The sequence below is a fragment of the Micropterus salmoides genome, unplaced genomic scaffold (genome assembly GCF_014851395.1).
Source record: "Micropterus salmoides isolate LMB-PRFRI ecotype aquatic unplaced genomic scaffold, ASM1485139v1 Ms_hic_scaffold_12, whole genome shotgun sequence".
NCBI lineage: Eukaryota > Metazoa > Chordata > Actinopteri > Centrarchiformes > Centrarchidae > Micropterus > Micropterus salmoides.
In genome coordinates, this window is record NW_024040263.1 from 33739604 (window position 1) to 33755187 (window position 15584).

Genomic DNA, 15584 nt, shown 5'->3' on the forward strand with positions numbered 1-15584 from the left:
GTATAAGTATTTTGTGCAGGAGTAATGACTTGAGGTAGGTGGATTTGGTATACAGTATCTACAATATGACAATATAACAGTATGAACAGCACTGAAATGGAGAATGGTGAACAGTATAGCATATTTAATGTTGCTAACTTGACTGTGGAGCCCTAAATGTTGCAACATGACACTAAAGGCGTACCCAGGCAGTGAAAGCGACACCAGGGGGTCTTGACCAAGTGTTTATATGTGACGAGTTGAGATGAAAATGTTGTTGGATATTTTGTTGTTTCTCATCAGCCTTTAATAACAGAAACTGGAGAAGATGTAAGAGAAACTGTAGGTTTAGTTTTTTTACACTAGAAAACAGACGACGCATATACACAAAACATTTTATTTGCATAGTCTTAATTTGAAATCAGTAAATTCTGTGCAAAGTGGCAGGTACCTGAACCCAGACAGCGAGAATCCACCACCTGGAGCTCAGAACTTACAGTCAGCTGAACATCATCGACAGCTACAAGGTTTTAAAACACGTCTTTACACAAGACTGAAATTACTAAAAAACTAATTCTGTATCAAGTCATAAAGCACCGATTCCTGCAGAGTCCCCGCAGACTGCAGGACCAGTTCATCATGTGACCAGCCAGGACCATCAGCTGATCAGCTGTTCTGCGGGGCTGCCGAGTCTGCAGACCTTCTTTTCTTCTCAATCTTTGCATCTCCCTTTGCATGACTATGTCTGTGTCTAAACAGAAAGAACAAAAAGGAGGAGAGTAGTTAAACCATGAGAGAATTCTGCATTCTGATTGGTTGGAAGATGTGGATTAACATTTACTAACAGGACACCTACAGTGTCTAAACTAATGATTAAAGTGTAGTTAACCAACAACGACCCTGAAGAGAGAGCTTCTTTTTGAGAATCACACAAACTTCATTTGAATCTAATTAAGTTAATCTGGCGTCCACATAACGAACTGTAGGAGGAGGAGAGAGACGACATCAGATGTGAAGCTGGTGGTCTGAGGGAGAGCGGAGGGGGGAGGCGGGAGATAGAAGGGCAGTGACGGTCAGCGGACGGCGCCACCAGCCACAAAGCTTCATTCAGAGTCAGCAAGCTTAATGAACTATTGATAGATACTTTAAATAAATATTTTCCTTTTAAGGATTTTAATATCAGCTCAAATTAAATAACTGCAAACATTTCCAGTCCAGTTTGCATTCTTTTTTATTTTTTTAGCCTTTATTGTAACAGGACAGTTTGAGCGTAATAGGAAATGTGGGAGAGAGAGAGGGAACAACCTGCAGCAAAGGGCCGAGGGGTCAGATTCAAACCCCTGACCTCGCTAAGATATCTTTTACTTTCAGTTTAGAAACATCATCCAAAATAGTTCCAAAGCAGGTGGCTTGAGTTTCAGGAGTCGGTCAATTGGACTTCCATAATTAAGGCAACAGCAATAAATATTCATACGTAGAATTTCGGTGAACTTCCGCAGATTTTGTTCAGCAGCTGTTTCCTCAGAGCTCTGACTGGACTTGTGTTGATCATCATCATGAAGACTTCCTCCTGACAGAGAGAGTCTACAGGTCTTTCATTTCCATGCATATGCAGCTCCTGTTTTCCTACAGAGCACAATTAAACTGTGGGGAGGCAGCAAACTCACTGCCCCACCCACACTGCTGCATTTTGGTTTTAAAACAGAGACCTCTTGCTATGTTTGCACCTCCGTCGAGACTAAAACGGTGAAAACGAAGACCTAAAACACAGAAGTTTGAATATGCCCCCAATCCTGTTTTTCGTTTTAAAACTCCGGAGAGCATTTTAGTGAGGATGGGGAAAAATGGAGGACTTTAGAAACGATGACGCTCACGTTTGGCTCTCTGATTGTCATTTTAGTTTTGGTGTTTTTAATTAATATATTTTGTATGGCGCTACAGGGCTTCCAAGTGCGTTACAAACTGACGGGTCTTGATCATGCATCCATATGTGACGACTGGGGAGTCAGAACAGGTTGTTCCCCAGGATGGGATACAGATCTGTGACTTGACCAGAGCGTTTAGAGATGAAGCAGCAGAAGAAACACAGACATTGAAGAACAAACACTCCACCTTCCCTCCTCGACGTCGGAGATGTTTTCAGGCAGACGGGCGTTGAGCGTCTCTGGGAGCATGAAGACCAAGCTGCCGCTGACCATCCCTGTCCCAGCGAATATCAGCGGCGGCAGAGGAAGCCAGATGTCCTCCAGTAGTATGATCATCGGAGCCAGGGCGCTCCCGATCCGACAGAGGCACGAGGTGTAGCCTAACCCACACTGCCTGTCCAACAACACAACATTCACTTTCCCCACCCATGTGGCAGCAGGGCCTGAGGACGACACTGTGCGTCCAACATGTACTTGTATAATCTATAGTTTTTCTATAGTTTAGTGCTTTACACTACATGTCACATTAAGTATTATACCCTTGGTCCAGAACAAGAAACCACAACCATGTTTGGTCACCTTTACATGCAATTTCCTGATGCCATTGCTGCTTCCCCCTAGCGCCACCCTCAGGACAAACATCAGATTTTATCTCCACTGCCAGTAGGCCTCTTCAAACGGAAACAAATGTGTTCTGTAGCTCAAATTTGTACTGAAGTACAGTACTTGAGTAAATGTACTTAATTACTGTCCACCCTGTCAACCGGCTTGGTATCATCAAAAGGTGTTTAACACGCCAATTTCTTAGATCATTTAGTGTGGTATTCAAACACATTTTTTGGATTTCGTGTGTCATATCATGCCGTTTAGACTGCATTGACTTCTATTGAGCAGAAACGTGTTTTTCTGTTAATACCTCTGAAATCTTTTCTATTATTGAAGTATGATTTTGATTTTTTCTTGTAAAGGAGTACTGTGGTACTGCTACTATTCCTTAAATAAAGGCTCAAAATACGTGTTGTTGACATGACGCTTAGCAAACATGCTAATAATGTTTGCAGCAGACGTCTCCCTTTATACGATCCGCTGAGGATAAACACAGCTGAACGAGTAACGGGTAAAAAATGCTTTATAATTAAAAGCAGCTTCAGTCAGGGACCTCTGGCTCGTGGTTTCAGGTTTGGGGTTTTACCTGAGGATGGTTGGGAAGAGTTCAGCTGAGTAGAGGAACGCGGTGGTGAACGCCGCTTCTGAGAAACCCTTCGCCACCACAGCGATGCACGTACGAAGCACTGAATACTCTGAAGGAGAAGCAGAATGTGTGTGAGGGTCCAGAGATGCCAGAGTCATCTTTTTAATTAATGCACGATGAAGGTTATCTCGTCTGCAGCCTCAAAATGTCACGTTTATGTGTGTGTGTGCAGAGACAGGAAGTGATGTCACCTAAAGGTATAGCCGTGTTTACTCCAATCAGAGCTCCCGTTGTGATCAGAAACCCCGCCTGGCCGTTCCGCCGGCCGATCCAGTCCAGGACGAAGAAGGTCAGGATTTTGGCGGGAACTTCGATGGCGCCATAGATGAACTGCGTGAGGTAGATACTGACGCCAAAACCTGAGATCTTGAAGCTGATCCCATAGTACAGGAAGGCAACAGCAAACCTGCAGCAACACGGTTAGCGCACTCTTACACATGGATGCTTTGATCAAGACCGCTTGGCGTCACTTGTTAACACCCTGGGTACCCTTTAACGCCTTTTTGGCAACGGTTCTCACTCCCCGACTCGTCACATACGGACGCATGGTCAAGACCCATCGGCGTCAGTTTGTAACGCACTGGGGATCCCTGTAGCGTCATAGTTCAACACAGTGGGAAAGCCCGTTAGCGTCAGTCTGTTTGTCGGTAAAGGCAGGTATATGATATTTGATAGAACAGACTGAGCAAGGAAGTGATTGGGGTGGACGGAGGGCCGGAACCTGGACTTTGAACCAGGAGAACGGGGTTCGTGCCCGTGTGAAACAAAAAGTCAACGTTAAATATTTTGATTTAAATATATGATTTAAATATACGCTAGTTACGTAAATTGAGTAACTTACGCAAGTGACGTTAGACAACTTAGATGATAACTAACCTACGTAGTTATTTTAACCCAAACCCTGTTCTTTTCCAAACCAAACTGCAACATTTCACGACTTTAATAAGGTGCAGTTTCAAAATGGTGATGTTTCGAAACGCTAGCGTTTTATTTTGAAAGTCTAACCGGAAGTTGCATATTTATTGTTGCAAAGCGTTTGTAACTTTACAGCGGAGCCCTAAATGTCTAAAAATGAAAATAAATCGGTACCCAGGGCGTTGACGCCAAAGGCCCTTGACCAAGCATCAATACGTGACGAGTCGGGAGTGAGAATGTTTTTGGACGTGTACGGTTCCACAGTCAAGTTATCAATAATAAATGTGCAATGTCCAGTTAGACTTTCAACGCTGTAAAACCTTGTTAAATGTCGGGTTAAATTGGGTTGGGTTTAGCAAAGACAGAGACTATTTATAGAGGAGTCACGCCACTCTCACATGCTCAATACAACTGTACAATGGTAACGCCAAAGATGGCAGTTATCCCGCCCGTCCCGCTAAAGCAATCGTTTGCTTTTAACTGCCAAAGCAGGAAACATATTTTAGCCAATCGTGTGGTTCCACTGATGTAGATGTCTTGTTTACTTCGACTGCGCATGCCTTGTAGAACTATTACGGGTTGGGAAAAAGTCGTCTGCCCGGAGGCGTTGCCAAGATGTGGCATGACTTGCCTATAAGGACATTGGAAAAGATCATAATTAACAAAGTTAAGTTAGGTTACTTACATAAGGATAAAAACACTAAATGTTGACTTTTTGTTTCACATGGGAAACAAACTGGCCAACCCGTCCACCCCAACGACCTCCTTTCTTACTTTACTGTATTATACACATACCTTTGAAAACGTCCCTACAGGGTTTCGCCCAGTGCATTACAAAGTGACACCGAGGGGTCTTGACCATGCGTCCATATGTGACGAGTTGGGAGTGAGAACGTTGTAAGAACCCAATCCGTGCTTCCTGCCAGATCCATTTTTGCAATGTGCCTGTTCATAATTGTCCCTTCGCTAAGCCATGCCCACCTTAGTTACTGTTGCTAAGTCCGACAAACTGTCGGCGCTGCCACTGTCTATTACTGCACTCCACGGAGAAATATTTTCAAATTTGTTGGAAAAAGCGATGTCAGAAAGAAGCAGATAGTTTTGCAGTTGCATTATACATTTGAAGGTTGTATTCAGGCTGTCAGACTCAAACTGACTCAAACAGACAAGAAAAAAATTAAAGATAGAAGCTAAAGCCTACCAATCACACAGTACAAGTGAACCACCGCATCCCCCGACGACTGAGACAAAAGACAACGATATGAACGATCAACACTGTTCCTGTAAAGCTAGGTAGGCCTCTATTCATTGTTACAATCATTAAACAGCAGAACAGTAGGCCTTTATTACGTTACAATCAGTAGGAAGTAGAAACATCACATTAGGAACAATCCACAGCGGACATTTTTCTGGATTTATTTTAGGTCTTTGGAAAGAGAATAAATCGTACTTCTCCTTTCAACCTCTCTGGGTAGCTGCTGTAACTATTACAAGATGACCCAGGAACAGCATTTGACCAGATCTTGGAAAAATACAGCAGAAGAAAACTAGAAAACAACTCCTTTTGCATTAGAGTGAATGGAGCGCAGCCATGAAAGTGTCGGACCTCAGTTGGAGTCCTATACTGCGCTGTGATTGGGCGCGGCTTAGCGAAGGGTCAATTACTCGTGTGTTGTCCTCATCTCAGGGCATCAAATACTGATGCTTTCAGAAAGACTGACGCTTTTGTCCAAAGCGATGCAAAAGGTATCCTTTGGCATGTGTATGAGACGTCCCCAGGCGCGTCTGTATGAGATGCCCTGACTAGACTGGAAGTGCTAGTAGCTAGCTAGGTACGTTCCAAAAAATGTACTGTTGAATAAGGTCTTTCATATCTTATATCTTATATCTTATATAAGTATATTCCTATTACATCATAGTGAAAAGTTTTATCTACAGTGATTAAAAAACTATTTTTTTATCTTGACATGAAAGATTTAGTTGGATCATTTTGAACAGGCACATTTGCGGTAACCTTCTTTGACTGATAGGACGACTTTTGAGCATGTGCAGAACGGATCAGGCAGGCGGTACAGATTTGGCACTGACATACGTGTTGACACAGTCAGTATGAGGGCTGCACAGCAGACAACAAGGTCAAATGATGATTTGGTACCAGTACAACCCGGAACAGAGGGTGATCTTCCTCAGCTGGGGTGTTTTGACCAGATCCAGGTAGGAGTGGTTCTTCTCGGCCACCTCAGACACCGTTGCCTTCCCCAGAGCCTGAAACAAACACACGTTGTGCTCAACACTCTGCAGAAAGCTCAGACTGTTCTCTTTCACTAAAGTACTGCAGGTTTTTACATTTTGCCATTTTTTTGAGTGGGGTTTAGTTCCCGTCACTGAAAGTCAACACTTCCTGCACTGATGTTTCACATTAAAAGCCTTCCAGTGGCTCAAAGGGCATCATGCCTCTCACTCCTGAAAGACTTTTAATTTGCCAGAAAGAGGTTTCATCGATGTTTCTGGTGTCGACGGACTGATCGACGCCCTGAATCTTCTCTGACAGTGAGGTACCTCAGAGTCCAGTCTGGATGTAGATTCGATCTTCCCGTTCATTTTAGCGCACTGATCCAGATACTTCTTGGCTTCCTCTGCTCTGCCGCTGGCAAGCAGCCAGCGGGCTGACTCCGGCAGCCACCTGAACACAGGCAGAGGAAACTGGTTTTTAAAAAAACACAGAGACGTGGAGGGTAGAAACTCCTCCTATCTGATGCCTTACCACCAGGAGACGATGGCAGCAATGCAGGGCGCCGTCACCGCCAGTGTCAGGTGTCTCCAGGCTCGTATGAAGTAGGCCAGCAGGGCCAGGACCATGTTCCCCACGCTCCACGACAAACTCATGACGGTACCGGTAAAGGTACGGTGCTTCACGTCCGTCCACTCGATACCTGAGCAGGAAGTCCGCGATAACAGGAAACAGACTTCAGTGACATGAACAAAGACTTCTCTCAGACATAAATACAGACAGTTTGATTTCTACTTTCAGTCATAGATAACAAGATAAGAATAATATGCTGTCACTATGTAGGCCGATATGCAAAGTGTTGTAGCTGCTTCACGAAAACACAACAACAATAATAACTAAATATTTCTGCTGTTGTGCTTAAGTGCTAAAACACGGTGCGTGTGAATATTTTCCAACAGCCAATAGTTTTCTCTACTTCAGGTTCTTCACTGAGACCTGACGCAGGACTCGAGCCAGACTGGGTCCCTCTTATATTGGGTCCCAGAGGTATCTTGGATAGGGTCTGGCTCTGCTCAGGCCCCCTTCTGATTGGATCTGTTGTTTGATTTCTGCTCATTGGCCTTGGGTGCAGTAGGGACTTTCTACCATGAACCAACTGCACACGTTAAAAATGTGACAGCAGCCTATTATTATTATGGTTTTTAAATGAATGAGACCATTGCTGTGATGTTCGTTAGATAACGAGATATTTTGAGATCTAGGTTAAATCATCATCTGACGATAAAAGCAGATGACAGCAGATAACTGACAGGTAACAACATAATGAAGAAGTGATCTCAATATGTATTTCTGATTGTAATAAAACCTTTATTGTGAAAATCCTCCTGTAAGTTACAGGAACAATAAAACACTCTGCCTTTGGGTTTTAATACCCAAGAGATGAGCCTGAAGAGTGTGTGATTTGAGTTCTTACTGAGGGCCACGCCAATGATGGACATCCCGCTGAGGGCCGCGCCACAGAGCGCCCTGCAGACGGCGAACATGACGTAGGAGGTGGAGAAGGCGGCAGTGACTCCCAGCGTGGTGGCAGCGATTAAAGCCACCAGAAGCATCGACTTTCGACCAAACCTGCAATACACGCTCACCACTTTAGGAGCTGATCTGGAGCTTTCGATCAAATCACAGGATCTTCTTCTGCAGACGGAGTTTGCTGAGTTTACATGGAATTATTTTCTGAGCACTTTGAGGACTCTGACCTAAAAGCTAAGTTTCAACATTAAGGGTTATTTAGTTTATCTTTTTAACTTGAAGGTCGAGTGACACGATCAAAAGCTCCAGAGGCGCTTTGGAGGCGAGCTTTAAGTGAGATTGTTTTTTCAGTGGCTGTTTCCAAGCTCAAGAATGAACTCTAGAAGCTGTTAAAGATATAAAATGTAACAGTATGAACAGTATCAGAGAAACTGTACTGAGTGTTTGTACCAATTTTAATCACCGGGTCTGTTTGTTTAGGAGAGGAAGAGACCTCTGTGGATCATTTGACTCCCGGTAAAAACCTCTTGACTGACACTGTGTGACTCACAAGTTCCCCCAACCTTCACTACAAAACAAACATTTTGGTTGGTTGTTCATGCCTCCCAAAACGACACATACAAGCAATTACCCATCAAGTTCTCACTCCCCGACTCGTCACATATCGACAACACGTTCACATCTCAGTGCATCATAACTGACGTTTTCAGACAGCGTGACAAAGTATTTGACGCTAAAGGTACCCTTCAGCGTCCGCATGAAACGCCACTTTTAGCACTAGCTAGCTAACTAGCACTTCCGGTCTCTATGAGACGCCCCAGAGCATACAACACTGTTTATTAAAATAACTGCAAAAAATCCCACATGGCGCTCACATAAAGGCCTCTCCGTCTCAAAGTCCCAAGTCTCATTTTCTCATAGACATCTATACAATCGCACTCCTTTTTGGAACCAGTGGAGTCGCCCCCTGCTGGCTGTTAGAGAGAATGCAGGTTTAAGGTGCTTCCACATTGGCTTCACTCGTGAGAGCCGGAGGTTGCCACTTGGTCGTAAAAACATGCTGCACAAATGACCTACATTTATGGTAATTTTTTTCTGGTGAGGACAGCCTGGAAGGAATCCTGCATCTTTTGTTATTGTTCTGACATGAGAGACCCCTGTAGCTGCAGAAATGACATGTTTAAAGTGTTCAGAAAAAACATTTAAGTGTAAAAAAAAGATGGCATAGCTACTAGGAAAACTCTCAGATCCAGCCCGTGTGATTTTATTCACCTGTCTGAAGCTCCCACGGGCCAAATGAGCTGCTCAAATTCAATTCATCCAAGACTCAACCACATCAGAGTAAACTTGGCCAGAGGGCCAATGTGGACAGGGGGGAGGATTATTATTAATATCATGTGGAGACAGTGTTCTGTGTTGGTAATCAATGACATTTAGGAGTTTATTCAATATAGAGTCATGTGGAGAATCTGCAGTTGTTAGTACAGACACACACTTTTGTGTCAGGAGAGCAGCAGCTGACTTTGTTAGTGAAAAGTACTTTGAATGGCTGCGTTGTTGAAAGGTACGAATAAACCTCCCAGAACAATAGTGAATAATGAAGAGAGCCACAGTAGAAGAGCGTGGTGTATCCTAACCATCCCAACTAATAAAACTTAACAAGTGGCATAAAAGTTGGCCTCACAGGAGATAAAATGTCTGTTTTAAAGTGATGTTTATGAAGCCAGGACTGTAGGTCACAGAGCTCCGGCTGATCCTAGATCCTAAACTTATAATCAGATTTTCATAAAATCAAGCCTAATTTTTGATACAAGCAAGACACTCGATATATTGACACGTACAGAGTCATAACCACTCTACAGTGGTGGAAGAAGTACTCAGATCCTTTTCTTTAGTAAAAATACCCAAATGAAGCAGGATGACTTTATTAGTCATGCAGCTTAAAGGTCTGTTAAGGGGGATTTGCAACGTTCCGCAACAGGGCTTCGAGGTGTGTTTTCTCCCGTTTGGTGGATGTATCACAGGTGTTACCCAATCAGCTGCGACAAGTTTGTAAACACAGCGGCGTTAAAAGGCTGAAAAAATGCAGAGCGCTTGCGTACACAACAGGGTGTTAAAGGCGACTTGGTTACGTTTTAGGAAAAAGATTGTGGTTTGGGTTAAAATAACTACGTTACATTAGTAAACTTACATTACTTACCTGGGTCAGTGAGTGGGTGATTTCAGTTTCGGACCCCCCTCTTTTAGCGTTCAACAGTGATGCAGGGCTTCCTCCCAGTGCATTAAAAACTGATGCCAAAGGGTTTTATGTGTGGGTATATGTAACGACTTGGGAGTGAGAGCGGAGGACAGAGAGGCAGATTGTGACACTAAATTCATCAAACAGCTTAGGTTTTCTGAAAACGTAGTTTCCTGAAAATCTTATTTTCTTGTAAAAAGGGGGAAAAGGATTTTGTAGAATAGGGTCAAATTTTACTTGACTCTGATGTTGAATTCTATCATAAACAGGCTGAAATAATTTAACAAAGCTCCCACTTTTTTTGTCACTTATTAACTGACTTTATAAGTAATTAATTCTTAGTAAGATAGAGATTTCATTCAGCAGCATAAAAAAACATGATCATCAAGTAAAATCAGCTTCACTTGAAGCTGAAGAACTCACCTGTCACAAAGCTGTCCGAACAGAACGGCTCCAAACGTCACCCCGAGGAAGAAGTAGGTGGCGAGAGCTTGATTCAGCTGTTTGTCTTCACACACCAGATCCCACTGCAGAGAGACAGACAGGTTAAAACACAGATGGAATAATGATGTTGCCACAGGTTTCTGAACGGACAAAGGAAGTCTGAGGCTGCACAGATGTTGCAAGTTTTGAGGGAGCGTGCAATTGGCATGCTGACTGCAGGAATGTCCACCAGAGCTGTTGCCCGTGAAGTGAATGTTCATTTCTCTACCATAAGCCGTCTCCAAAGGCGTTTCAGAGAATTTGACAGTACATCTGTATTGGAACCAGTGTATAGGCTTATTTTCTACGTTCTTAGCATCACCTACTGGTGACTGCAAAAAGAGGAAGTGGGCTAATGGTAAATAGTCAGGATGACAGGAAGTAGTGTTGAGGAACTTCCTTTTCCACATGGGCTCTTAGAGGAAGCATCACAGTTTAACAATTCTTGCAATCCTGTTCCTTAAAGTCTACCAAACGGCTTCATCCGTAAGTCATCTACAATATACAGTTGTATTAACACGTTGATGTTATTATTTCTTGTGTTGAGTGTAGATAAATTATTAATGAATATTGGTGGATGATGTTAGTGTATTGTTGGATTGACATACCTATCGTCAGTACCCGTTAACATTCAGTACCCGTTAACAGTCAGTACCCGTTAACAGTCAGTACCCGTTAACATTCAGTACCCGTTAACATTCAGTACCCGTTAACAGTCAGTACCCGTTAACAGTCAGTACCCGTTAACAGTCAGTACCCGTTAACAGTCAGTACCCGTTAACATTCAGTACCCGTTAACATTCAGTACCCGTTAACAGTCAGTACCCGTTAACAGTCAGTACCTGTTGTGTCTGTATTTTTCTCTAATAATGTACCAGAGACATTGGTTAGTACATACAAGGTTCTTACATGTTTGTATTTGTGTCCTTTTTGCAGTTTTACAAATTACATATTTTCCTTCATTAAATCCTGCCAAAACAACAACCTGCCTGTTCCTTGGAGAATGCAATGCTGGAGAATATAATGTTAAGCTTACTGTATAGCTAAAAAACACGTTGCCTGCAACGTCTCTCGTCTGAGACCAGCCACCCGGACAGCTGCTCCAACAATCGGTTTGCATAACGGAAGAATTTCTGCACAAACTGTCAGGAACCGTCTCAGGGAAGCTCATCTGCATGCTCGTCGTCCTCATCGGGGTCTCGACCTGACTGCAACTTTGCACAGCCGTTGAAGAGGAGTTGACCAACACTCCACAGGCTACAATCAACAACCCGATCACCTCTATGTGAAGGAGATGTGTTGCACTGCGTGAGGCAAATGGTGGTCACACCAGATACTGACTGGTTTCTGGACCCCCCCAATACAGTGAAACTGCACATTTTCAAGTGGCCTTTTCTTGTGGCCAGCCTAAGGCCTTTTATTGTGGCCAGCCTAAGGCACACCTGTGCGATACCCATGCTGTCTGATCAGCATCTTGATATGCCACACCTGTGAGGTGGATGGATTATCTCAGCAAAGGAGATGTAGAATAGAGCCATACTATTCAGCAACCCTCTGCCTATTTCCACGGCAAGGACCCACCCAATCTCACCTGATCTCACTCCACCCATTCCCTTTGTTCTGGCTGGCAGCACAAACCACACATGAGGGCCCTCTGTCTCTGTGATTCAGATATACTATATTCTATGGTTGTGCGTGATAAAGCGAGTTTGTTCCCTTTTTCATGCCTTTTTCATATTTGCTGAATCTTAATGGTTATTTGTAAACTTGATGTGATTGAATGCTTGACTAGTATACATATTAGTAGATGGTATATTCCTCAGTTTGATTGTTTGCCTTGAGACTACAGATATCACATTGTGTGCAGTGCACAGTGCACATGGTTTTTTAATTGTAGTTCTTAAGGAAAGGCAGAAAACAGTATAACTTAACTTGATGCATTTCTTATATTATGTAATTGTTAAATGAATGTCTTTGTTATGTAGTGCTTTATAATTTCAGTAGTGGTAGGCCTACCCTTTCACCCCCTTTGGTTAGAGTATAAATGTTTATTGTTTGTTAGGCGCTTAGTTGTTAAGTGTTATGTTATACATTGGTTTACTGTATTATTCTTGTGTGTTTCCTTGTTTATCATTTTGTAGAAAATCGTAACCGTCAATCATCGCCTCATCATCTCTTGTTGCTCTTCATGTGTGAATAGTGGCAATAAATGTATTAAATGGAACCATTTGTCCCCTCTGCATTCTTATGCTACCATGGCTGCAGAATCTCAGCCCCGCCTTCTTGCACTCCACCATTGGTCGGTCATGTACACGCCCCTGAGCTGCAGAGCTGGTATGGTAGGTGCTAGCGACACCCACATTAGCTCCAAAACACAAGATTGCAGCCAAAGGAAAGAGTTCGTCAGTTAAAGGTGCTCAAAGCTAAACTATGTTTTTGTTTGTTTAACCCCCACCACCCTGCCCCCCTCTTGCCCCTACTGTCCCCTTTTTCGAAAAAGACAAAATATGGTCACCCTAGTGAAGGTGTAAAAACAGCTCACAGGGTTTGAGGGCTGTATTGGCTGCACAAACAAGCCTTCTGAACCTTTAAATGACCTTAAATTGATTCAATTTTAAAGTTAATTGCTGCACTGAGTGTCTCAGAGTGTGTTTCAGCCATGGACGTCAGCAAGCATCAAATTTAAAATGACAAACAACATCTTTGTCATAAAACCAGCAACCAAACATAACTGTCAACAGCGGGTGAGAACATGTGAGTGAGACAAAAGTTTCTCATGTCTGATGAAAAGAGAAACGGAAAAACAATTATTTTATAAATGTGAGTGTGTTTGACGCCTGATGAAGGTCCACGTCTGGGAGACTGTGGTGGTGAGTAAATTCAGCCTTTTTCTTTTATACAATTTCATTTTCCTATGCACCTGTCTGCCAGGTGAGCGTTAGGTAACGCTCTGGGCCCAATTTACTAACATCCCGAATAAAGAGAACTAAATTGCGTGTGCATTCTAAAATATTGCACGTGTAACTGTAGTATCTGTTATGGCCGATTTACTAAGAATTATTGTGTAGATGACAACAGGAGCAAACACAACGGAGGTGGCAGTATTTAAATGAGCGTTTTGCGTGTGTTTAGTTTCCGCCATGGAGAGTCGGGAGGGAAAGCAGCCACAGCGTAAAAACCTTGGTTTGTTTCATTCAGTGCGTCCTGAGTATGTGGAAATCGTCTGTTCCTGCCCATCCTGTCTGAGACTGCACTAAGTACTTGCAACAGCACACCTGAAAAACTGCTTTGGGAAACCCCAGCAGAAACAGCTACAGAAAGCTGGAATGACCCAGACGCCAGGAAATGCCAGCAGATCATGCTTCATCCAGCCAGAGGGAACGACCACCGACCGACCGCCCGGACGCTCCTCCTGGCCCTGTACGCCCCAACGCTGCATTCCCCCTCTGATACCTACAACGGGTTGTGTCGCTGTCACGACCGGCGCGCTGTGAACAGTTGGTGATTGTTCCCTCTGGCTGGATGAACTTTACGCCTGATCCGTGCACCGCTGCAGCTGGGGGCTCTCCACAACACCACTACTACTACTTTCTAAACTCTTCCATCTCACGGAGAAAAGAAGGTCGAAACGAAATTTGCTTCATTGGTATGAATGTTCATACAACAGTGTTGAAAAAGCTAAAAGAAAATACAAATAAAATAATAATTCAATTATATAGTTCATCGAATAAATAAAATAATTCTATATATTGGATATAGAATAATCTTATCTAATATTGTTCATTTCTCTGCGTCTTCTTTCATCACGTCTGTGTCTCCTTCTCCAACCATAACAGCAGCCATCTCTGCAGCTTCCTTTCAAACACAGACGCTGCTGCACTCACAGGAAATTGCCTTTAGGCCGGTTGGATCACACTGCGTGTAGTAAATAAATGTATTTGTAAGTTACGCCCCAAACTGCATATTCATTAAGGCCAAAGTAGTAAATGAACAACAGCTGCTGTCTTGCACTTTTGGAAGACGTCATTCATTCATAAGCAGATCAGCTTACGTGTTGATTTGCTGGTGATATCACGTTTGCACACGTTTTTACTCACGCAGACCTTTAGGAAATCCGGCTCTATGAGGTCTTGTATAAAGAACTTCAGGTGAAGTGCAGGTGAGAAGAAAAGTCTTGAATAAACATAACTTATTTCAGAGCGTCTTCTTCATTTCTGAGATTTATTTTGCTTTTCCTTACCTCTGACGAAGTTGTGGAGCTGAACTGTGATTGGTCGTAGATCCAGCCATGTGGACAAGGTGCTGTGCTGTTTCCTTGGCTGAGGTCAAGGGTCAACGGGGGGTCGTAGACTCTGCAGGAGCTGAAGGAGCCGTCATGCTGACGGGGGATCCTGAGGGCCAGCGCCTCGGGGTCGGAGTTCGGCGACATCCCGTCACCGTCTTCCAGGCTCCTGAGGGCGCAGCGGTGAGGAGGCGTCGCAGAGACAAAGTTGTGCAGGAGGAAGTGGAGGGGCAGGATGGCTCGGGGGATGCACAGGATCAACAGCAGCAGGAACTGGAACTTGGAGAAGCCGCCAACATCGTCCAGGATCTCCTCAAACCTCATGGTGACGAGACCTGTGTCTGAGGACTCGTCCACTGTCTGAACTCGCTCTGCTGTCCTCTAAGGTTCCTCTCAGCCTGGCTGAAGACGATCAGCTGATTACAGTCAGGCAGAAAGAGAGGGAGGTGCTGTGTGTGTGTGTGTGCGTGCGTGTGTGTGTGTGTGTGTGTGTGTGTGTGTGTGTGTGTGTGTGTGTGTGTGTGTGTGTGTGTGTGTGTGTGTGTGTGTGTGGAGGTTGTAGGAGTGATGTCAGATCACAGGTCTTGTCAGATGCTAGGAGGCGTTTAAGGTACTGATGTGCATGAGTATTGATTCGACCCACCCCTCAAAAGTGTGTGTGTGTGTGTGTGTGTGTGTGTGTGTGCGTGCGTGATGAATCTGGCTTGTGTCACATGTGGCTGATGGACAGTTGTCATGTGACAGAGCGT

General features: G+C 43.8%; 1 protein-coding gene across 1 annotated transcript; it reads right to left on the reverse strand.

Moving 5' to 3' along the window:
• Positions 1-362: 362 nt before the first annotated feature.
• Positions 363-15283, reverse strand: slc22a7a (solute carrier family 22 member 7a). Its single transcript, XM_038714789.1, has 10 exons — positions 14794-15283; positions 10494-10597; positions 7776-7930; positions 6836-7004; positions 6631-6754; positions 6227-6336; positions 3348-3562; positions 3097-3205; positions 2092-2298; positions 363-730 (listed from the first exon to the last, which is right to left on the reverse strand). Exons 1-10 carry the CDS (start codon positions 15157-15159, stop codon positions 646-648), a joined length of 1644 nt encoding a protein of 547 aa, XP_038570717.1. The 5' UTR covers positions 15160-15283; the 3' UTR covers positions 363-645.
• Positions 15284-15584: the final 301 nt, after the last annotated feature.

Excerpts from the sequence above, each read along its gene's own strand:
- slc22a7a (XM_038714789.1), bottom strand. The coding sequence starts at position 15,159 with ATGAGGTTTGAGGAGATCCTGGACGATGTTGGCGGCTTCTCCAAGTTC. Across the intron at positions 6,755-6,835 it reads GCTGCCATCGTCTCCTGGTG|GTGGCTGCCGGAGTCAGCCC; the intron begins GTAAGGCATCAG and ends GCCTGTGTTCAG. Across the intron at positions 731-2,091 it reads TCCGACGTCGAGGAGGGAAG|ACACAGACATAGTCATGCAA; the intron begins GTGGAGTGTTTG and ends CTTTCTGTTTAG.